The following is a 23709-nucleotide window of genomic DNA, read 5'->3' on the forward strand; positions in this document are numbered from 1 at the left end:
GGCAAGTCAATGCTATACTCTCAACATTATAATTATTATTAATAATCAAATTAAGTGCTGTGTTTTAAGACACAGTTTAGCAATGTCTTCTCAGTCAGCAAGTGTAATAAAGGACCCCTGGACGGCTAAGTCCAGTCAAAGGTGACTATGGGGTTGCAGCGCTCATCTCATTTTCAGGCTGAGGGAGCTGGCGTTTGCCCACAGACAGCTTTCTGGGTCATGTGGCCAGCATGACTAAACCACTTCTGGCACAATGGAACACCGTGACAGAAGCCAGAGTGCACGGAAACGCCGTTTACCTTCCCGCCACAGCGGTACCTATTTCTCTTCTTGCACTGGCATGCTTTTGAACTGCTACGTTGGCAGGAGCTGGGACAGAGCAATGGGAGCTCAGTCCGACGCGGGGATTCAAACCGCTGACCTTCTGATCGCCAAGCCCAAGAGGCTCAGTGGTTTAGACTTTAGCGCCATCCATGTCCCAAGTGTATGTCTCAATGGGCCCTGCCCACTTCATGTACATCGTCATGCTTAGACTGGACAGCAAGTCTTCCCAACCCAGCAGCTAAAGAACTACAGTGGTACCTCGGGTTAAGAACTTAATTCGTTCCGGAGGTCCATTCTTAACCTGAAACTGTTCTTAACCTGAGGTACCACTTTAGCTAATGGGGCCTCTTGCCGCCGCCGTGCCGCCACCGTGCGATTTCTGTTCTCATCCTGAAGCAAAGTTCTTAACCCGAGGTAATATTTCTGGGTTAGCGTAGTCTGTAACCTGAAGCGTCTGTAACCTGAAGCGTCTGTAACCCGAGGTACCGCTGTAAATCAGAACTGTTGTGTATGTACAGCCCCAATGCTATGTTTAACGCACTCTGAAGACTTGAACATACCTATATGCAAGTCCACTCACTTCTGCCTACTTTTGACTACTGAGCCATCAGTCAAGTGTCTTAACAGAGACCACTGAAAAGCACTTCTCTGTGGCAGTATTCCAAGTGGTCGGTGAATCAGTGTGGCATAGCATGGTTAGAACATAACACTAGGACCTGGGATGCCAAGGTACAAATCCCCACTTAAGCTGGCTAGGTGACTTTGGGAGAGTCACTCTCTTCTCTCAGCTTAATGTACCTGGCAGGGTGGTTACCAGGATAAAATGGAGAAGGAAAACCGTGTGCATTTTGGAAGAAACAAAGTAAATAAAAATAAAATATATTATACTTTTTATTTTTAATAAAGCAGAATTCAAGTTGTAGGGTAGGAGTGAACAATGATTACGAGGCTCCTTTGGGCAGGGTATCAATTTAATAATAAATAAATAATATCAGCATAAAAAAGGTAAAGGGACCCCTGACCATTAGGTCCAGTCGTGGACAACTCTGGGGTTGCGGCGCTCATCTCGCTTTACTGGCCGAGGGAGCCGGCGTACAGCTTCTGGGTCATGTGGCCAGCATGACTAAGCCGCTTCTGGTGAACCAGAGCAGCGCACGGAAACGCCGTTTACCTTCCCACTGGAGGGGTACCTATTTATCTACTTGCACTTTGATGAGCTTTTGAACTGCTAGGTGGGCAGGAGCAGGAACCAAGCAACGGTAGCTCACCCTGTCGCGGGGATTCGAACCGCCGACCTTCTGATCGGCAAGCCCTAGGCTCTGTGGTTTAACCCACAGCGCCACCCGTGTCCCTCAATATCAGCATAACCGATAGTTAATGCAAGTGAGGCATCTAAAGGGGAGCTCACACATAAGGGCAATGGAACCCTGACGCCAATTCCGTAAACGAGTGTAAAGGGCAGGCAGAATTATGTCTACACTGAGAGGAAATGTTAAAGAGTTACCCAATGTGTGTCAAACTGAAGGGGAAAAGAGTGAAAACACAAAGTGGTAGGAAGTGAAAAAACAAAACAAAGGGAAAGGTTTACACTCTTACTTGGATTTCTAGTTCTGCAATATGTTGCTGGAGTTCTGCCACAGCTGCTATGCTATCTGCCTCTCGGAGCCTTACAGCCATAACTTCTTCTTTATTCTAGGAATAACAGGGGTGAGGAGGGAATAGAAAAAGTTCAGGAAAAAACGTGATTCCAAGTAAGTTACGGGTAGCAAGCTCAGATTTAAGGAAAAACTGATTTGAGCCAGAAGTATCCTTTTGCTCTAAATTCATTCAACAAGCTACTTCAAGAGACTGACTGACCACGCTATCAAAATAAATACAACAATATTAATGATTTATTGGTGTTGCGGACTCTCCTCCCCCAAGATTCCCCCCCCCCTTTAAAACAATTCTACCTGTGAGGTTTTAGTAAGCAAGGATAGTCGGCCTGTGAATACAAGGATATATAAAACATTTTTGAATGATGCCGCTCTATCGCCAAGGAGAATGTGCAACTGAAGGCAGCCTCTAAAGTTACATTTGCCATTGCAGATCTCTTTCCAGCGTTCAAAACATAAGAAAATTTAATGCATGCTGAAGATACACCCTGATCTGCACTTCTGCAGTCTGAAGTAGTAAAAGCTGGTCTGTCCCCTACGTGTTACATTTCTGCTTTTCCCATGTGTGTGAGGGTACGTGCACAAGAAGCACAATAAAAAGGGACAAATAATTAAAAACAGGAAATGAACTGTACAATGCAGAATCTCATCCTGTCTTCAGAGGCACATCCTCGACATAAACAGGCATTCAATTAGCATTTGCTTCGCCCTCAAGGTTTATTATAAAACTGTACATTAGACCCAGTTGTTGCAGATGAATATACACACTCCTTACAAACGGTGCACAATTAAAATGTAAGGCGATGACTAGTTTTAGGATGATAAATGGTGCCAGAAATCACCAAATGTCCTTAGATTTTTGCCTATGGCACCTCTGCTGACAATGGATTCTGTAATCCATCAAAACACTGAAATTGAACTGAACAACTTGCATTTTACAAATATGAGGCAAACACCCTGAGTACGGAAATACACAACTCTCTTAATCATAAAGTGAAAGGGTTTTAAAAATCAAACGTGATGTCAGCTTGTTTAATACAATTCTGTAATATAAATCAAATATCCATCCTGAGAAAGCCTGCAGGTAGAATTTGCTAGTTCTCCAAGATATCTTGGTTTTAAAGTACACAGACAGTGTTCACTGCATTTCTGTTTTGGGTTACCTTGCATTCAATCTCTGCCTGCTTTCGCTTTGATTCCGTCAGCTGAGCCAGAAGTCCTTTGTTTTGAGCAGACAGATACTGGACCTTCCCTTGCAAACTGGAAATCTCTTGTTCTGCCCTCCGCAAATGGTTGCTATTTATCTGGTTCTGATGTTTAGGAGCGATAACAAGGGGGAGAAAGATAACAAGGGGGATTACGTTAGCCTTGACCTCAGTCTTCTTATACATTTGCAGTAGTAAATATGTGAAAGCTAGTGCAAACCTAAGGCTTGTAACTTCCACTAGCAAAGCAAGACAATGATCATTTACTTGCTTCTGCAACAGTTTGGTCAGTCCCAATCTATTAACTGTGAAAAACCTTTCTTGGGGGGGGGGGGATATAATTAATCAGTAACAGTGAATTAATTGAGGGAAAGGGTCAGAATTGATGGGAAGTTAATTCCAGCAACAACAACAAGAAACACCAAGGAGGGGAAACAGACTCACTCGAACACAGGAAAAACCTCAAAAAACCCCCCCACAAAAAAACAGGATTCACTACAAAACAGAAACAACAATCACACAAATAAACCAGAAACAGTCAGAAGAGCACCAGTGGAAAGAAAGGTCTACTTCAAGGAAGGCAGAGGAAAAAACCCAACTGTTACTCTTAAGGGAGGAGCAACTTAGAAGTTTCTCTAAGCGTTGGTGTTTTTTCCCTGCTTTCAGGCGAGTGGAGGATAACAATCCCCACTCAGTGGTGTACTAGTACCCACTCAAAAACGAAAAGTGACACCTAGCAGTATTTTTGATGTACTTGTTTTTTTTGTGTGTGCTGCTTATATGAATGTGCAGCTTATTCAAAACAAGATACTTGTACTCAACATTAAGGGCTTACACACATCTCTCTTATTACACATATTGCACATGTGATCAGATAGAACAATTGCACCCCCTACAGGCTGAAAGTATTGTGGAAACCAGTGACTTTTTGCTGCATAACAGATAAAATAATATTAAATAGATGGGTTTTTAGTTTCGGTACTGATGTTTATTAACATGCTATACAGTTATTTTTACTGATGGAGGCTGCTCAATGGTTTTAACAGCTGCTTCTCATTTTCTGCTACTTTAATTTGGTTTTTATGTATTGCCTTACGGTTATTCGCTACCTTTTATATGGAAGATAAGTCTTAGACAGCGCTTTTGTTGCCAGAGAGCATATACTGGCAGGAGAAGCTGGATCAAAACAGTTTCATGCCAACAAAACATATTGCCTAAGAATCCACATATTTCCACCCAGTAATCAATTTTTTTAGATCAGTTTAGGTATGATATAAGTGTCAGTCTATCTAGGCTGACCTCACTATATTCTAAGTGACTTCAAAAGTGGCACCACATTTTCAAGATTGGACAAACTCCACACACTATTTATTACAGGTTAGAAAGTACAATAGTATCATTAAAGATTTCTCTTCTCTACTGGTCATTACCAGCATCCTTCAGACATTAGTAGCACTTCTAACTTATACACTGGATCTGAATAAGATCTACTCAAAGTAAACCTATTGAAATTAATAGACCCAAGTTAGTCATGTCCATTAATTTCACTGAGTCTGCTCTCAATGGACAGAGCTCTATATTTCCCAACCCTGCTTCCAAACCCAACATACTACATTTAGCTATGCAAGCGATTTTCATACTTTGTCCTTAGGGAATAATTTCCATGCAATACCTGACATTCAGTTTCCTCTGGGTGACGAGTGACCTTACCTGTGTTTCCATTTCCATCATCCTTTGCTTTACTTCTTTCAGCTCGGCTTGTGTTTCTGCTTCTCGGAGCCTGACGGTCATCAGTTCATCTTGCAATTCATTTACAGTGTTCTTTTTAGGGGGGTCTTTCCACCTCCCAGTAGTGCGAACTAGATGGCGCTAAAAACATTGCTATGTTTTAACAAAATCCCCAACTTGAATTAAAATAAAAAATAAATCTTCAACTGGCATAAGGATGCAGGAGAATTCATTCAACTTGAGTAACCAAAAGCAGGAAAAATATGGAACACGGAGATTAAAAGCAGCAAATTTTCAGCAGCCGAGCACTAAACTGTACATATACTCATAAGGACAAAAAGGCATAAGGATGCAGGAGAATTCATTCAACTTGAGTAACCAAAAGCAGGAAAAATATGGAACACTGAGATTAAAAGCAGCAAATTTTCAGCAGCCGAGCACTAAACTGTACATATACTCATAAGGACAAAAAGGCACATCAATATCTTGAATGTTTTTGTTAATGATTTAAAAAATTCCCCAGCCGTTGAAATACTTACGGTCCCCTCATATTTTCTCACTCCTAAATAAGGTTTAAATTGCTTAAGACAGCATTATTTGAAATCCTCGGCAACTGATCACTAAAAGCTACTCTAAGATTGTAACGTATAGTTGCTTGGGCATTACTCTCATTGAACTACTCAGTGGAAGTTAAAGGTAAAGGTAAAGGGACCCCTGACCATTAGGTCCAGTCATGATCGACTCTGGGGTTGCAGCGCTCATCTCGCCAGCATGCTCTGGCGAACCAGAGCAGCGCATAGAAATGCTGTTTACCTTCCCACCGGAGCGGTACCTATTTATCTACTTGAACTTTGATGTGCTTTCAAACTGCTAGGTTGGCAGGAGCTGGGACCAAACAACGGGAGCTCACCCCATCGCGGGGACTCGAACCGCCGACCTTCCGATTGGCAAGCCCTAGGCTCAGTGGTTTAGACCACAGCGCCACCCTCGTCCCTCCAGTGGCAGTTACTTCTGAGTAAATAAGCTTCAAGACATTCTGCTAACACAGAAAACTGCATATTTCGCAGAAAGTTTATAGCTATCTCAGCTGCAGAGGCAAATGTAAAAACCTGCATTTGCTAAACAGGGGATCAAAATGAATGGCTCTCTGCAACTAGAACTCATTCACTTGCTGTCTCTTCTCATGATCCCCAGCCTCTTCAAACATCCCTCTTGTACACTAGCTCTCTGCAAGTCCAGTTTACACAATGCATTGTTGAATCAACTTTAGCCCTAGGTCTTAGGGCTAGGTCTATAGCCTTACCTGCCAGTGTTCCTCTAAATCTTTAACTTGTTGTCTAAGTTCTTTTAGACCCATCAGAGCTTCTGCTTCTCTTAGTTTCACTGCAATCAATTCTTCTTGAAGTCTAGCAATATTGTTCTCATCAGGGAAAGAGCTGTTCCTCTGCAAACAAAGCAAGCTCTTAAGAAACCGAGAGTATAAGGCAGGCTATTTGCATTAAACGATACGTGACGTAAGTGAAAGAAACGCAAGGGTCATCTAGCTCAAACCTCTTGCAACTGCGTAATACGTTTGAGGTGGCATTTCAGAAATACAAAGCACAGAAAGAACCCCCCAAACTTGAAGGACATTAAAATCTTCACAAATGAAAATGCGTTGGCTCAATGGGCTTAAAGTTTCGGTGAAATAAAACTCTCTATCTTGAGCAGGATCATTATATAAGGAAAGGGGACCTGCTAGCCTATTAGTTAGTTAGTTCATAAAATTTATACACTGCTTGATTGTAAAAAAATAAAAGTAAAAACTCAAAGCAGTTTACAAAAAGACAAAACAATAAAAATCAAGGGGGTGGGGAATGCAAACCTACTCTAAGACATACAAAATTTAAAACATTAAAACGGGTTAAAGTTATCTCAACTTTCTAAGCATCTAGGTAAGGTAAAGGGACCCCTAACCATTAGGTCCAGTCGTGGCTGACTCTGGGGTTGCGGCGCTCATCTCGCTTTATTGGCCGAGGGAGCCGGCGTACAGCTTCCAGGTCATGTGGCCAACATGACTAAGCCGCTTCTGGCAAACCAGAGCAGCGCACGGAAACACCGTTTACCTTCCCGCCGGAGGCGTACCTATTTATCTACTTGCACTTTGACGTGCTTTCGAACTGCTAGGTTGGCAGGAGCAGGGACCGAGCAAGGGGAGCTCACCCCGTCATGGGGATTCGAGCCGCCGACCTTCTGATCGGCAAGTCCTAGGCTCTGTGGTTTAACCCACAGTGCCACCTGCGTCCTATCTACCATTTAGGCAGGTTTGTCTAAACAATAACATTTTTCGCATGCACTGAAAAGAGTAAAGCGAAGGCGCCTGCTTGATCTCAATAGGCAGGGAGTTTCGAAGTGCAGGTGCTGCCACACGAAACGACCCGAGTTCTTACAAATGTGGAACAGTTTTATGTGCCAATTCTGTCAAATGGGCCCATGTGGGGTAAGGCGATTTTGTTGCTACGGGCTTTAGATACTAATAGCAGGCCTTTGGTTGATCTGATTTACATCCTATGGCCTTTTAAAATGTTTTTTTTTGGGGGGGGGAGGGGGCTATTGGGTTGTTGTTTTTATTTTTATTAGGTATTTTGTGGTTTTATATCTTGATTTTATTCTGTGAACTGCCCTGAGACCCCCGGAGTATAGGACGGTATATAAATTCAATAAACAACAACACCACCTTGAACTTGGCCCGGTAGCAGCACGCAAGAATTCAATATGGATAAAACAGGCAGGCAGAACGATAGTCCATGCTAAAAGCAGCTTGCCTGAAGTTTAAAGAGAGAACCTCTCTAGGGAGAGTTCCTAAAAGTGGGAGCTTCAATAGAAAAAGCCTCATCTTGTGCCCCAAACAACTTTGCTTCTGAGTAGGACACACACTCTCCCCATGCTAAATGTAGTTGTGCCAAAAGGGACCTACGTTTTACAGAATGTTATGTTAAATTCACTTAAAATCACTCTGCAAAGCATTCTGGTTTGGACTTGCCTTTTCCATCTCAAGAACCTTATCTTGCATTTCCTTCAAGGCACAGTGGGATTCTGCTTCGCTCAGCCTTGCTTGCACCAACTCTTTCTCCAGCTGCAGAACGAAGTCTTCACTATAGCGGGAGCTGCACTTTTGCTATATGGAGGGAGTAAGTTCAGCATTAAATGAGAGGAAGCAGTGGCCTTAAAAGTGCAAGCGTGCTCAGAAAGCAAGAGGATGCAATGGGGAGGGGTGCTGCTGCTGTGAACTATGAAGGTTTCCCCCCTCAGGCATTTTCATTCAGACTTACACACAGACAAAGTTTATTCCCACTAGGGAGCAGACACTAAAAAACAGCAACAACCTGCTAACTTAGGAACCAGTCCTATTTTACAGTGATTTTTATAATACCCCAAACCTGAAGTTTAAGTAGCGCAGCAGGTTGCTTTTTTTAAAGCTGTGGAAACACCTCCAGTTTTCTGAGGTTTTGTTTTGGTCATCCTATGAGTCAGAACTTTTCAGCGTTTTGTGGCGCCACTGCAAGTTTGTCCCTGTTGACAAACTAGACCCAATCTTCAAGATACAACAGGGGCTATTTTAAGGATTAAATATTTTTACTTTGCCAGCTAGCCATTAAGTCATTGTGTTCTCCCAAGTACAGTTCATGTTGAGTCAGCCAGTCTGCTGTGGTGACTAATGAAAGGCTGGGCCTTGCAATTCCAGGCCATCTTTATTTGGCAAAGCCGCTAGAGCTATTCTCCTGAAAGCACAATGGAGCTTCACGGAGCGCTTCCTGGAAACTACTCTTCATGGCAACAGATCTGCATTTGCGCCTCTGTTGCTGAGGATCTAGCTAAAAGGTTATTGTAATGGATCTCCCTCAAGCCTTTCACCAGCGATATCACCATCGCCGCATTCAAGATGTCACTATTTCCTGCAAGTCGCAGCCAATAAACGAGAGAGTTTAATGACAGAATCCCAAAGGGTTATGCATTGAACAATTTAATACAGTACAATAGCACATTGTTTTTACACTGTAGGTTAGTGGAAAGATGTACGAGAAGCAAAGGCATGTAAGTAATGGGGGTAAGTATTTTCTTCCTGGTTTTCCCCGTAGGGCGGGGAGGAGAGAAAGAATGTGTTTAAATCTGCAAAGCTTATTTTGGCAAACTTAAACTTACTGCTTAAACAAAAAACTACCGTCTACAACTTAGCATATAGAATTGTGTTTCGTTGATTTATGTTTACAGACAAATTCTAAGGATGTTTGCTCAGAGGACCCTACTTTCGGTTAGTGGCACATAGGCCCAGGTAAGTATAGACTGCAGCATCGAAAATATGCTAACTTTGACACTGCAATTCTATACCTGCCTACTTGGAGTAAGGCCCATTTTCCCCCAGTGCTGGCTAGCGCTTGGAGGTTTGGAGGTTTCCCAATTTGGAGGTTTCCCAATTCTGGTGCACAGGATTGCAGAGTGAGGTTTCTTTTGTACAAGCAAAAGGTACGGGGAGGTGCAGCAGACACACTTCTAAGCAGCAGATCGTAAGAAAACAAAAGGTCCTGTCTGTCTTTCTCGTGAAAGCAGCAACACTCTCCACGTGTAGAAATGCATATTAGAGATGAGCGACCTGCGTTTCTACAATGCACCCAGGATTTACCATTCTCTAATGCTATGGGGACTGCCTTACATTTGAAAACAAAAGTTCCTACGATGCATTTTGAGCGAATAAAATCTCATATCAAAAAGCATTTCACTCATTCCAAAAGAGAAAATATTTCACAGAGCTTCGGGGAGGGTGTGTGTGTGTGTGTGTGTGTGTGTGTGTGGAGATTGCAGTGCCACCTAAGTAGATACAACGGAATCTCCGTTTAAATGAAATTTCTTGAATCTCCGTTTAAATGAAATTTCAGTGGCATGCACTCCCAAGAGACAGAAGGACTGAGAGTCAGGTAGTTGGAAACTAAACTTAATGAGCCTGCTTTTAGAGAAGTGTGCGATAAAAATGGGAAGGGTTCCAAAAATTGGGCTTTTTCAGAATCTCAGTGTTGTTGTGTGTGTGTTTTTTAAAAAGCTATGCTGGCCCCACTTCTTATTCTTTGTTTTATACCTCAATCCACACTGTATGTAAGAATTGCTTTTTAACCTCCTTATTCTCCCAATCACCTTGAGACAGTGACTTATCCAAGGCCACCTCCATTTGATTCATAGATAACTAAGGAGCTACAACCCCAATATTTCAAATACCAAGCAATTCAAAATTATTTCATGGTAACAATCATCCACCAAGAATGGGAAAAGAAACACAAAGCCTAGAAATTTGGTGAGTATAATAATCTCCCCTTAGATTCCCCAGGAATACAGCCTCTGTCTTTACACTTGCGCAACAGTCTCCAACACAATAGTAACACAACACTATAGTAATCCAAATCAATTATTCAGACTAGCTATATTTCTATTCCTTCCCCTGTCCCCATCAGATGTATTCATTTACATGTATATTTTAATACCTATGAAAATGTCGTTTTTAGTTCCACATTTCATTACAAGACGTATATTCAACACATAAATAAAATTTGGGATTATTCCATACATATCTATTGATTACGAGAAAGCTAAAGAACAAAGTAGGCAGTTTCTAGTTTTGGTTGGGTTCCAATAATATTACTTGTGAGAAACAAATTATGGGACAAAATTAAAATCTTCCAAGATCAATGATCTTTCACATAAAGTTTATTATTCAGGGCAGGCTAGAATTATGTTATCATAATTAGTTCTTCCAGTAATGAAGTCACTCACTCGCATACACACACACACAAAATATTTTCTTAAACAACAGCCAGGCAAATTGAGAGCACATGTTTTACCCAAGGAAACAATCATACTGACATTATCTCAGTATTTTAAAGTATGAGATTGAAACCACAGGTATCTATTTAAAAAATAAAAATAAAAATGTCAAATTATTGGTTGTACAGCATCATCTTAAGCACATTCACCTGTCAGTCACACAAAGTTCAATCGCCTTACTGCCTAAGTGGTCAAATTTAATTTCTCTTTTTTCCCACTAGGTGGTGCCCTAAAATTTTGAAACGGCCCTGAAAACTTCTGTGCCAAGGATGATCAACCTAAAGGCCTGCTGTCAGCTCAGGCTACAGATAGAGGAGGAATCCACCTTTAAGCAGATTTAAGGTTTGGTTATTCCAACCGAGCCCTGTTTTGCATTGAACTGTGTCCTCTGTTCAAGTTCCTTATGCATCACCAAGACACTCAGTTCCCATCATCTCTATGGCTATATTGGTTGCTAGTGATACGAGTTGGGAGTCTAACAACCTCCAGAGGGTTAGGAACCCCTTAATCTAATTATTAAAAACAGGCTAATTCATTTTTTCTTAATTTTTATCCATGCATATATCACAGAAAGCAATATATTTAAGAGAAACAGAACAGAGATCATGCCATGTCCAACAGAAATAACCAGAAGTGAATGAGAAAGATAAGAGATTAGGTTACTACCAGGTACCTTACCCCTTGTTGCTGTTGCTGGAGCTTCCTGATGGTATTTTCAGCTTGCTCCAGTTTAGTAATGGCCTCATTACTCTGCTGTTTGATGGTGGCCAGCTCCCGTTTTATGAGGTAGTTTTCCTCAGCCTCCTGGGCCCTTGTCACTTGTCCCTTAGGACATAATTTTCTTTTTAAAGCAATTGGAGGACCGATCCAGGGAAGACCGAGAGTTTTACATATTTATTCTGCCATATGGTTAAAATCTTGCAAATCATCACAGAACTGTTACAGCCAGTACATCAATTTAGCAAAGTAAAGGCAGTTTAGCACTGCATCGCATTGAACGCTTTTAGTATCCGCCAGCAAGGTCAATTGTGTATTTGCATTCAGCAGAACTCTGTTCATGCATATATTACTCCATTGTGCATGCACATCTGTTAGAAGTTTTGTAGCTGGTCTACAGAATTAGTGCTGAAACAGAATTAGAGCCCAGCAATTACTCAGAATTTCAGGCGCCATTAGAATGAGCGTGCAGAGATATGCCTAAATATTATTCTAACACAGAGCTGCTAGATTACAGTTGTTTAAATTTAATAGGGTAGATATTCAGTTGTAAAAATGCATGTAGTTATTAATGCATGCATTAAAAACAGAAAGCTGTTTTTTTAGAATCGGAAAGAGTGAGATACTAAAGAAGTATATACCTGTATCAATCTATCTGCCAAGGAAGCACTTTCCTACAAAAAGGAAAAAAATTCAGATAGGAGTAAGAGGAAAAAAAGGAAAACCAAGTGACAAAATCAATGGTGGAGAATTATGCCCAAATTCTACCAACTTTCCATATGCAATGAACTCCCAAATATTCATTTTTTTCACCCATTAAAGGTGGTACAGTTTAACAGCCCAATCTCAGCAGCACAGGCAGAAGACTTAATTCAGAAAAATAACACCGAGCTTCAAATTTAACAATATTCGTTTAAAGAGGGTAAGCTGTCTAACTTTCAGTTGGCAGTTTATTGAATGGAGCAAGCATTATATGCAAATTCATGTAGAGCTCACTTGATCAAGCTTTGAGAAGTGAAAGGAGGTATAATTTGAGCACTTTTCAAAGTTCAGCTAGTGAAGGGGCAGAACCATTTGTACAACAGCAGTATTTAAAAGGCAGGAGTCCAGTGATGCAAAATGTCAGGCACAAAGAACAGTGAATATATGCAAAGTATATCTGATCTGATTTCGGACAACTCTTATCACTAACGCTATTACAGTTTAATCTTCCCTTGCTCAGATTTTGCAGCAAACTAGAATCTTCACAGCAATCTAATAATCCAGGTAGCTTTCAACCTGGAAAGGTACAATTTAACCCATACACATCAGTTAGTTTCCACCTCCCTTAATGCACTTACAAATTCACAGAGAGGGCAGAAACTGTTAACACATCCACATGAAAATTGCTGCATCAAGAAGCCAAATGAAGCTGTATCAGTAGAATTGGAAATGTATTAATTAGGATTAATTAGGTGGAAACTATCTTCAAGCTGAACGCACAATTGTTCTCTGAATTGAGATTTGTTTAAGAACAGAATTTCAATCTTGCTTTCCTACTTTTGTTTTATGACAGTAACGGCCGTTCTGTTCCCCTTGGAACCAGGAATGCACATTGGAAAAAGTTCACTTTCCACGCTTATGGGAAAAGACCAAACCTCACTCCCCACACAGGGAGAACTCCTCTTTTAAGTCACAAATGAAGACTTCTGCCAACTAAAATTTCAAAAACTATAGCTATAAAACAAAAAGCTATAGCTGTAAAAGGCTTGAAGGCCTAGAAAAAAATACCAGAAACAGGAATCCAATCTATTCCTATCCAGCATCCACTAGAGATAGACAGCGTATTCTTTAGTCCAATTAATGGGAACAAGTATTTTAGAGCCAAGGGGAAAGGCCACAATATCATAAGATTATTGGGCAGAAGGAAATTTTCATATGACAAAGAAAAACCACGAGAAAGTGATTTGGGTGTAGAAAAACACGAAACCTGCCCTTTCAGAGTTGCCTCAATGCTTGAAGAAGAAACACCTGTATTAGAGATCAAGGAAAGCTTGCCTTCTACCAAAAGGATAGCCAGCCACTCTCATAACGGTTAACAAACGGGTATCAGTCTCCAGAAGCTTCTATGTCGTGCTACAGCAAGCTTGAAGTCTTGCAAGGTTGGCACATTGACAAGAAGGTGGCTGTCAGGGTCTCTAGGTGCAAAGGGCAATTGCAAGAGACTGGAAAACAGTCTATAGAACCTTTGGGAGGATTGGGTTAGATCTGGACTAGACATTTCCATCACCTGCACTGTTAGGATGCCATCGTTTCCTGGGCACTGGAAAGGTAATCATTGTGGATTTTGTTTGAGAACAACTTTGTACTGTCTTGGAATTCAGAACAATAAAGAAAAACACATCACAACCTTGCTCAGGACAATGTTACAAAAACCTCCTCTTTTTAAGAGAACCGCGTCCCTATCACTAAGGCAAAATGAAAAGAAAATAAAGAATTCATAATGGGTTCTCCTATTCCTCCAACTGCTCTTGCCCACTGAAAGAACTGAGAAATAAAAGCAGTAAAAGTATTACTGTACCATGGTAAAAGGTAAAGGTAAAGGGACCCCTGAACATTAGGTCCAGTCATGACCGACTCTGGGGTTGCGGCGCTCATCTCGCTTTATTGGCCGAGGGAGCCGGCGTACAGCTTCCGGGTCATGTGGCCACCATGACTAAGCAGCTTCTGGCGAACCAGAGCAGTGCACGGAAACGCCGTTTACCTTCTCGCCGAAGCGGTACCTATTTATCTACTTGCACTTTGACGTGCTTTCGAACTGCTAGGTTGGCAGGAGCAGGGACCGAGCAACGGGAGCTCACCCCGTCGCAAGGATTCAAACCGCCGACCTTCTGATTAGCAAGTCATAGGCTCTGTGGTTTAATCCACAGTGCCACCTGCATCCCTTGCCCACTGAAAGAACTGAGAAATAAAAGCAGTAAAAGTATTACTGTACCATGGCAGTGGGACTAAAAAAAAGCAGCAACACTGAATGAGAGGATCATCTAGAGGACAAACGTGCTGCCTCAGGCTTGTTAGCCCATTGTCTAGTCAAGGCCAATGTGATATGTAAAAAACAGATCCTCAGGAGAAGATGACTTCCTAAGACTGTTTTCCCACTGGTGCCACAAATATACTCGAAAAATTTCAAGAGGCTGAAAGAATGGAGCTGAAGTTCTTCCAAGGCGTCCAAAACACCCACCCTCAACACAACTAGGTACAAACACAGTTCAGTTTTTTGCTTCAAACACTGCCTCTGCAACTACTCAAATTAACAGATTGCCTATACTAAATGGAACACTTGGGATTTTTTAAAAAAATAATAATAAAAGCATACATTCCTCAGCGCTTTATAAACTGTTCATATTATTACGCCCGTGTCAGTCATTCAGAAAAAAAATACAATATAAAATGCTCAACTCTCCTGTTTCAAGAAGTGTTTGAGCACCACCATTCAACAACCCGAGGGATGACTGTTTCGTCTATCACTAGTTTGTCTGGTTCTGGCACCCCGCAGTCCTGTTTCCCCCTAGCCATCAAATGATCAGTAGTGTCCACATGCTTGGAATAAGAAGAAGGAAGCTCTAATGGCTTTAAGATAAGAAGGAGAATTAATAATAATAATTAATAATAATAATAATAATAATAATAATAATAATAATAAATTTATACCCTGCCCATCTGGCTGGGTTTCCCCAGCCACTCTGGGCGGCTTCCAACAAAACACTAAAATACAATAACCTATTAAACATTAAAAGCTTCCCTAAGCAGGGCTGCCTTCAGATGCCTTCTAAAAGTTTGGTAGTTATTTTTCTCTTTGACATCTGGTGGGAGGGCGTTCCACAGGGCGAGTGCCACTACCGAGAAGGCCCTCTGCCTGGTTCCCTGGAACTTGGCTTCTCATAGCGAGGGAACCGCCAGAAGGAAGAAAATGTTTCCAGGTACAGTTTGAGATGAGGCAGAATAGAAACAGCGAGAAGCCCTTATTTTCCACAGCTCTTTGGTGAAAAAAGTAAGAAAGATGGGTGTTCTGCTCTCAACCTGCTTGGGAACAAAAATCATAATTCAAACTAAGAGCCTTCCCTTATCTACCACACTTTATTACAGCTATCTGCTTTAACCTAAATTAAGAATGAGCTCTCTCAACTTCATCATACTATTCGGTCCAGGGATTGAACTTGAACAGAATGCCACTGAATTAAGGAAGAAGACTGCAAGTCAAAGCTGTATACGTGTTGTGGTTTCTATGGTGTGCTGAACAAAAACAAATAAATAGAAACTTGCTTTCGGTTTCTGAACATATTCTATACGGTGGTTATGCAAAGTGCGAAATCATTTCAGACACCTGGCTTAATGTTTCAGTGCATTTGGTGATGCAAAGAACCAAAATAACGTTGGCACAAAACTTTGTCCCAGCTTCCTTCCAACAAGGAGATTGTCCAAGGACACTGATCTTCCATCCAAAATTCATTACATACATATTTCAGTTTCATTGTTTGACTTTTCATAAACCCAATGCCTTGTTCTTCAATAAAACCGTTAATTATTAAGGGGCCACAGAACGCTTTGTTGAATTCACTTCTTTAGTTACTGTTGTACGGAAAGCAAGTGCTCATAATTTAGAACCCTAAATTGTCTAATTATGAAGAAGCATCATGACACTGCTATAAAGCAGACATTAGCAGTGTTGTTCTTGCCATGCTATTCATATTAGTACAGCTATTCAGAACTGCACCGGTATTGTAAAATTTGTCACCAAATACAGGATAATGGTGACTAGAATACTTACTTTTTCTAATGTTTCAATGCGCTGTTTTAAAAGTCTATTTTCTGTCTGTAATCTCTGAAAAGCAAGCAAAATTAACTGAGACCTAAATGCAGTGAGGAAGAATCCAGTAACCTTCAAGGCCCACTGAAGTTACAAGATACAATATCACCTGGTAAACATTACATGGAAACATCCTAGATTTCTCCCCTAATTATTCCCTTATAAGAGTTTCAAAGCAGATGGGCAATTTAAATTAACTGAGAAGTCCCAATGATCACTTTATATGCATGGTGCCTCTACCTTAGGGTACTGATTCCACACACTTGTGGCAAAGTCCTGCTTCTATGAATGTTGTTATATTATTATATTGATCAATTATAAGTTATACAACCTAATGCCCAGCATCACAAAGAGCTAAATCCTAACCACATTTCTTTGAAAGCAAGACTGTGGATGAAGCCTGTTAATTCAGATCAGTAGAAGGCCTTCTGAAATTATAAGTGTTATTAAATTGCTTGCTATCACAATGCAGATAGCTTCTTTAAAAAAAAGAAAGAAAGAAAGAAAAAGAAACCTTGCCGGAATGCAACGTGGAACCTTTGAGAAAAATACCGTATTTTTTGCTCTATAAGACGCACCAGACCACAAGACGCACCTAGTTTTTGGAGGAGGAAAACAAGAAAAATAATATTCTGAATCTCAGAAGCCAGAACAGCAAGAGGGATCGCTGGGCAGTGAAAGCAGCAATCCCTCTTGCTGTTCTGGCTTCTGGGATAGCTGCGCAGCCTGCATTCGCTCCATAAGATGCACACACATTTCCCCTTACTTTTTAGGAGGGAAAAAGTGAGTCTTATAGAGCAAAAAATACTCTAAGTTTAAGGTCTGATGGTCACTTTGGGTGACGCTGTTGGAAACAGCAGGGTGGAGTGTCAACCAGTCAGGAGAGAACAGAGAGTTAAAAGAGAGAAGCTGACAGTTAAAACTGTGAGATAGTACTTGGGATGGGTGGATAGGGCTTTGCTAGGCAGGGCAACTCACGGGTATTTCCCTGAGGGGAAGGGAAAGATCCTAGAAGTGGGCTGGAAGAGTTCTTACAGGCAGGACAAACAGCCATTCAAGGCGGAATCTGTTTAATTAGAAACAGTTCTAAAGTGGACGTTTTAAGTAAAGTTCTCAGTTATTTCTGTAAAGCATTTCTGGCCTTATCAGCTCTGGGCCTTATCAGGGTCACCATTAGGCTTTAATCCTCATTGAGTGTGTTTAAGTAAAATTCCAGTTTTGCTTCCGTCAGGACTGATCCTTACTCTGAGGGATAAATGGTCAGGGGTTTTCTTTTCACATCATCAAGAGTCATTGCTGGTCGATATTAGCAAACCCTGCCATATACAGAGAATCTCAGACCTCTCAAGCGTTACTCCCAGGGAGTGTCTAAGTTTTAAAGCACCCTCAACCCAGCCACATTCCCTCACTCGCATCTTTACTTAGGGAGCCTGCCACATAAGTGTTTTATTTTGTTACATATTCCTCCACAAAACGATCATATCCCAGCCCACACATCTTTCACTGCAGCTTTGTTTTAAATGTACCTTTGAAAAGTGGAAAGTTACAGGTACTATATTAGCTTTCCATAATAAATGAGGATGCTCTATGGAAAGTTAATATGGCACTTGCCTCCACAAAAGACTTGTTATTTATTCATTACCTTCGTATCCTGCCTTTCTTCCAAGAACCTCAGGACAGCATGCATATAGTCCCTGCTGCCCAGGTAAGGATTGAAAATATCCACATTAGTTACAACACTCTCTCACAAAATTCCACTTACTTTAATTTCAACTTGTTCTTCCATTTCTTTTGTTTTTATAGTGGTATATTCTTTTTCTAACCTGAAGGAAAAAAATTAAGACTTTTTTTTAGTACAGTGGTACCTCGGGATGCGAACGGGATCCATTCCAGAGCCCCGTTCGCAGCCTGAATAGAACGTAAGATACGACTGTGCGTCTGCGTGTGCGCAGGTCGTGTTTTGCCGCTTCTGCGCATGCGCGAGCAGCGAAACCCGGAAGTAACGCGCTCTGTTACTTCCGGTTGCCGCGGAGCGTAACTTGAAAATGCTCAACCTGAAGCACATTCAACCCGAGGTATGACTGTATTGTGTGCATGTTCTGAACAGAATAAGTAATGTGCAGATTGTCTGTCAATATTCCTCTGCTTGACTCCCACCAAAGCTTTTGTTTTACATTCACTAAACCTGATTTTCCTCTCCTTTACCCCGAAACTGTAAGTCCATGAAAAAGGCACGATTCTTTGTCATTCTTTTCACCATGTCTATGGTCTTAAGGTACATGAGATTTTGTTTTAACACACATAGTGAAGTAGAAAAAGAAAACCACACAAAACATCACCATGGAGTAGTTCACACAAGTGCCTATTTTGCTGTAAGTTTACTTGCTGGAAAGCAATACCTGCCAGCATGTGCCTGGCAAAATGAAAACTTGTGAAATCTACACCCAACAAGTAAACCTCTTCTTCCTATGTATATCCTTAAAAAAGTAAAGCTAAAGGACCCCTGGCAGTTAAGTCCAGTCGCATACATCTCTGGGGTTGCGGTGTTCATCTCGCTTTACTGGCCGAGGGAGCCGGCGTTTGTCCGCAGACAGTTTTTCCTGGTCATGTGGCCAGTATGACTAAGCCGCTTCTGGCGAAACCAAAGCAGTGCACGGAAACACCGCTTACCTTCCCGCCAGAGCGGTACCTATTTATCTACCCACACTTTGACATGCTTTCGAACTGCTAGGTTGGCAGGAGCAGGGACCGAGGAACGGGAGCTCACCCCGTCGTGGGGATTCGAACTGCCAACCTTCTAATGCAGGAATATGCAGCTGTCCCATACGGGGATCGAACCTGCAACCCTGGCATTATGAGCACCACGTTCTAACCAACTGAACTATCCGCTTGTAGGAAAATTGTTGTGTGAAATTGTTGATATATGAATTAAGTGCCCATGCTTCAGCAATTGAGGCCTCATTTAGAACTCAACAGAAAACACACACCAAGTTGTACTGCTTTCAATAAGCAATTATAAATGGGAATTGTGAAGCCCATTTCAAAAGCCCATAGCTAGAGTGCAGTGTGATAAGACTGATTTCTAAACAAAACAAAAAAAGGGCCTTAGCAGTAGATCTGCTAAGATTGTTTTTCTTAAAAGAAAGGAAGTTAAGACTTTATATCTAATGGGACCCCTTTAGTTCCCTGGAGATTCTGTGGTCCAGTGAAGACTTATATGACTAAAAGAACTGAGAGGGGATGAAGGGCACAGGCAAAAACAGAAGCTTCCACTTGGCTCAAAAGTTTCCATAAATGCAACAACAGGAATAGATACTATCCAAAAACAGATTTTAATTTTATTTATTTTTTGCCCATCAGGTCCTAAACAGTAGCTTTTGATACACAAATCTCCGTCAAGCTCTTTTTTAGTGGCACGCTTGTCTGTTTTGCCTAAAGAGTTTCTGAAGCTCAATACCTAGTTTGCCATTTTGTGACTTTCAGTTGATCTGGATAAAATTACTTTGCTAACAATGCTTTTGCGTACAGTGGAACCTCGGGGTGCGGACATAATCCATGACAGAGGCACGTCCGCAACCTGCAGCATTCGCATCCTGAAGCGCCACGTCTGCGCAGGCGCAATTTGGCGCTTCTGTGCATGCGCGAGCAGTGAAACCTAGAAGTAACCCGTTACGGTACTTCCGGGTTTCCTGCGGTCCACAACCCAATAACACGAAACCTGAAGTGTCCGTAACATGAGGTATGATAACATAGGCCAAGGTGGCTGATGTATTTCCCCCCCTCCCGAGTGTGATACACAGTACTCTAGTTAGTATCATTGGCAAAGAAACTGCTGAGACTCTTAAACAGAAGCACGTTAAGAAGATTTTAAAGCAATTCAAAACCCAGGAACTGTTTTAGAGCACAGATGCTATTTTATGCAAAACGTACTACCTACTTTTTCATCTTTTTTGCATTGTATTTGACCTGGTAAGCTGCTTGGATTAATTTATCTGGCCCACCATCAAACTGACGTGGAACGACCTTCTGAAAGTGCTAAAAACAAAGCACACCGTCACGGTAATTAATACCAACATTATACGCAAACATTCCAGCAATTTGATATGTCGACGTCACATTTGGCTTACTTGTAACATCCCTTCCATGTCAAGCTGCATCAATTCTGCTTGATTCATCTGGAGTAGTGCTAAGCCAACTCGAAACACTATCTCCAAACCCTAGGAATAAAGTATGTGTTTTATTTCAGGTAAGCATTTCTGATATCTAATATAAATATATTTTCCCATTTAGCTGAATACTGACAAAATTAATATTGACAGATTTCAGCGCCACACTTAAAACAAATGAGGCTCTGCTTAGATTGACAAAGAATGTCAAGTTTAACCCAAGTATAGGAGCCAACTGCTAGGGACCGAGGTCTTTTCCACCCCCCAGGAAAATATTTAAGGGGACCGTCCCCCCCCAAATTGATGGGCATTGTCATTCAAATGGTGTGCATGTGTTGTGTCATGTGATCAATTATGTGGGGGCGGCCCTTACCTGGACCCGTGTAATATTTTATTCAAGTTGGCACCCCTGAACCCAACTAACAACCACAGTCTACATCAGAAAGAGTTGCTTTGGGAGATAAAGTGTTTGGATAGTGACAACAGGCATTAGACAATAGCTTACCTCAGACATAAAGATATCAAATATTCTTGTTGCAATTGGTAATGGGAAAGATGTAAGAAAAATAGTTAAGAACCATGACGAGGCATACATAGAGGTATGAAAACTCTGAGCCTGAAAATGTACATACAGCTCTGGCAGTTGCTCCTGAAAGAAAATTTACAGTTGTTGGTTTTTTTAGTTAAGACTTTCATAAATCATAAAATAAGCATGTATCTATCTATATATTTAAAGGACTACACTTTGAAATGGTGTTCTCCCTCTTTCAAGAATATAATTTATATCATCTGAAGGCCACACACTGATTAGACAGTTCCCATGTAATTTACCTCAGACTGAATCGCTTTGCATTTTGCTGTGTGAAAGCATCAATGTTCATCTAATGGTTATGAAGCACTGATGTTTTCTCTTACGGAGAGTATTAAAATAGGGATAACAAGGGAGTGTGAACAAAATGCTGGAGACAAAGCTGTTCAACTTTCTTAGTTCAGCGGGCTTTATAGACTGAAGCGCTGCTCTCCACTTCCTGAACTCTGGCCAATTCTCTACACACCATTCCTTTTGGAAGTGATTTTAATTTGTGGCCTTCCACCTCGCTGCCACCCAGTTCTCCTAACCCACTGCTGAGAAAGTGGGAAATATCTGCAACTTTAAAAACAAAAAGAAATGAACTACAAAGCATGCAACTGGTAAACGATCTCATATATATCTATATATACCTGTATCATCCATTCAAACTGATACATACAAAGGCCAAGCTCAGCCATACTTGGCTTGAAGAGTTCTCGAAGTCGGTAATCTTGCATTAATTTAACGAACACACAAAACGCTTCCTCCTCAGGCATCTGTTTCGAAGGAGAACCAAGTCAGGAGCTCATTACTCATTGTCATAGGTAAAATAAAGGGACCCCTGACCATTAGGTCTAGTCGTGGCCGACTCTGGAGTTGTGGTGCTCATCTCGCTTTATTGGCCGAGAGAGCCAGTGTACAGCTTCCAGGTCATGTGGCCAGCAATGACTAAGCCGCTTCTGGCGAACCAGAGCAGCGCACGGAAACACAGTTTACCTTCCCGCCGGAGTGGTACCTATTTAGCTACTTGCACTTTGACGTGCTTTCGAACCGCTAGGTTGGCAGGAGCAGGGACCGAGCAACGGGAGCTCACCCCGTCACAGGGATTCGAACCACCGACCTTCTGATCGGCAAGTCCTAGGCTCTGTGGTTTAACCCACAGTGCCACCTGCGTCCCTTATAGTCACCCTAAAAAAGCCCAAAAAGTTTCCAATACCATGTGGCTACAGGAATCATACAGGTATACATCTGGGGTGGAGGGAGAAATGATGTTTCCTAGCCCTTCACAACCAATTTTCATCTGTAGCTTTTTTTTACTGCAGTATCTGAACAAGTGAAAAGAGAACTGCTGTTTCTCAAGCCCTAGTGGCTTGGTAGTCTCATTGTGGCGGCTGTTGTTACATGGAAAAAGCATTGCAGATACTCCCTACATTACAAGCTCACACCCAGGTTTGGAAGCACTGGCCATATTGGGATTATCCATTTTCGGATTAATGAGCACGCACAAGATTTTGGCTCCTGCACACAGCTGCTTCACCTGCTTCTCCATGGGAGGGAACAAGTCAGGAAGCTGCAAGCTAACCATAGTTCATCGTTGCATTTAAACCAGGGCACTATGGCCGATGGCTTCCAAACAGGCAGAACAGGATGCCATTGGGGCTTGAAGTTGGCTTCCAAACAAGCTAGGATGTGGAAATCATTAGCTGCTAGTTCAGATGCAAAGGCAAGCCATAGTTAAGCTTCCTGGCTTGTCCTGAGTCTTGCGGGAAGGGAAGAATGAAGCATTTGCACGAATGAAGATCAAGCATAACTTGGCTTATTAAACGGAGATTTGCTTGTCTGAATGTTGTCATTGCCTTCAAACACTTGCAACCTCTGGCCAATGTTAAACATTGCAGTAGGGTTTTTTAAATTAAATAATAATAAAAATAATAGCCAGGAGAGTTAGTGGGTTATGAAAGCCATGCTGGGGAATCTCAAGTCTGCCCAGGAATTTTTATCCCGTAGAACAGGTTTTCTGTTACTATATTCTATCACATCTCTGCAGAATGAACGTCATTGTGCCTGGGGCCAGGGGGAAAGCTACATGTGGCCAAACATTTTTCTTTTAACAAGCAGGGAACAAATACACATTTACATTCTAGGGGCTAGCCACCAGAAGATCAACAAGAAGCAAGGCTCCAACCTGACTCACATTAAGCCCGAGCTTAGAATTTTCTGAACTGTTACAGTAAAACAATGTGCGTTCAAAGTCTGTGGTAATGACCAGTTAAGATACCCCACAAGAAGAGCCCCAGTTCATGGATCCAGTGTTACGCTTTATCATCATCCCATACTGCTTTGGACAAAGCAAAATTCCAAAGTAATATATAGTTTTGCGAAGCCGTGTGGTTTACTTACCTGCATGAGAAGCAATCCAACAATGAAAGCACTTCCTTGGCAGTAACCAACCTCGCGGTCCACTAATGAATAAGCCTAGAAAATGTTTTTTAAAAACTGGTAAGACTCCAAGCAGCAGAAATCACAGCACATCTGCTTCCAAAACCCATCATATTTATATAACAACTTTTCTTCCAAATATAAGTAATAAATAATTTTTTATTTATACCCCGCCCTTCCTGGTTCAGAAAACTGGACTCAGGGTGGC

At 41.6% G+C, this 23709-nt stretch overlaps 1 protein-coding gene and 1 long non-coding RNA gene across 6 annotated transcripts in view; both read right to left on the reverse strand.

The window, feature by feature from the left end:
* The window catches only part of EVI5 (ecotropic viral integration site 5), a 68406-nt gene that overhangs the window by 20337 nt on the left and 24360 nt on the right, over nt 1-23709 (reverse strand). For 3 of the 5 annotated variants that reach the window (XM_081008609.1, XM_081008610.1, XM_081008611.1), the window contains 14 exons: nt 23463-23537; nt 21713-21838; nt 20997-21140; nt 20453-20542; nt 20263-20360; nt 18088-18148; nt 16287-16340; nt 12121-12153; nt 11441-11587; nt 7935-8069; nt 6216-6356; nt 4895-5053; nt 3143-3289; nt 1921-2016 (listed from right to left, as the gene is read on the reverse strand). In XM_081008609.1, coding sequence (XP_080864735.1) covers nt 1921-2016; nt 3143-3289; nt 4895-5053; nt 6216-6356; nt 7935-8069; nt 11441-11587; nt 12121-12153; nt 16287-16340; nt 18088-18148; nt 20263-20360; nt 20453-20542; nt 20997-21140; nt 21713-21838; nt 23463-23537 — 1506 coding nt within the window. The remainder of the gene's footprint in view (nt 1-1920; nt 2017-3142; nt 3290-4894; nt 5054-6215; nt 6357-7934; nt 8070-11440; nt 11588-12120; nt 12154-16286; nt 16341-18087; nt 18149-20262; nt 20361-20452; nt 20543-20996; nt 21141-21712; nt 21839-23462; nt 23538-23709) is intronic. The other 2 variants (XM_081008612.1, XM_081008613.1) reach the window with 2 other exon arrangements.
* On the reverse strand, nt 18618-20256 carry LOC308478825. Its single transcript, XR_013987317.1, has 2 exons — nt 18770-20256; nt 18618-18724 (listed from the first exon to the last, which is right to left on the reverse strand). It is a non-coding gene; the product is annotated as an uncharacterized lncRNA (long non-coding RNA).

The sequence above is a fragment of the Podarcis pityusensis genome, assembly GCF_964106645.2.
Source record: "Podarcis pityusensis genome assembly, chromosome: 6".
Lineage (NCBI taxonomy): Eukaryota > Metazoa > Chordata > Lepidosauria > Squamata > Lacertidae > Podarcis > Podarcis pityusensis.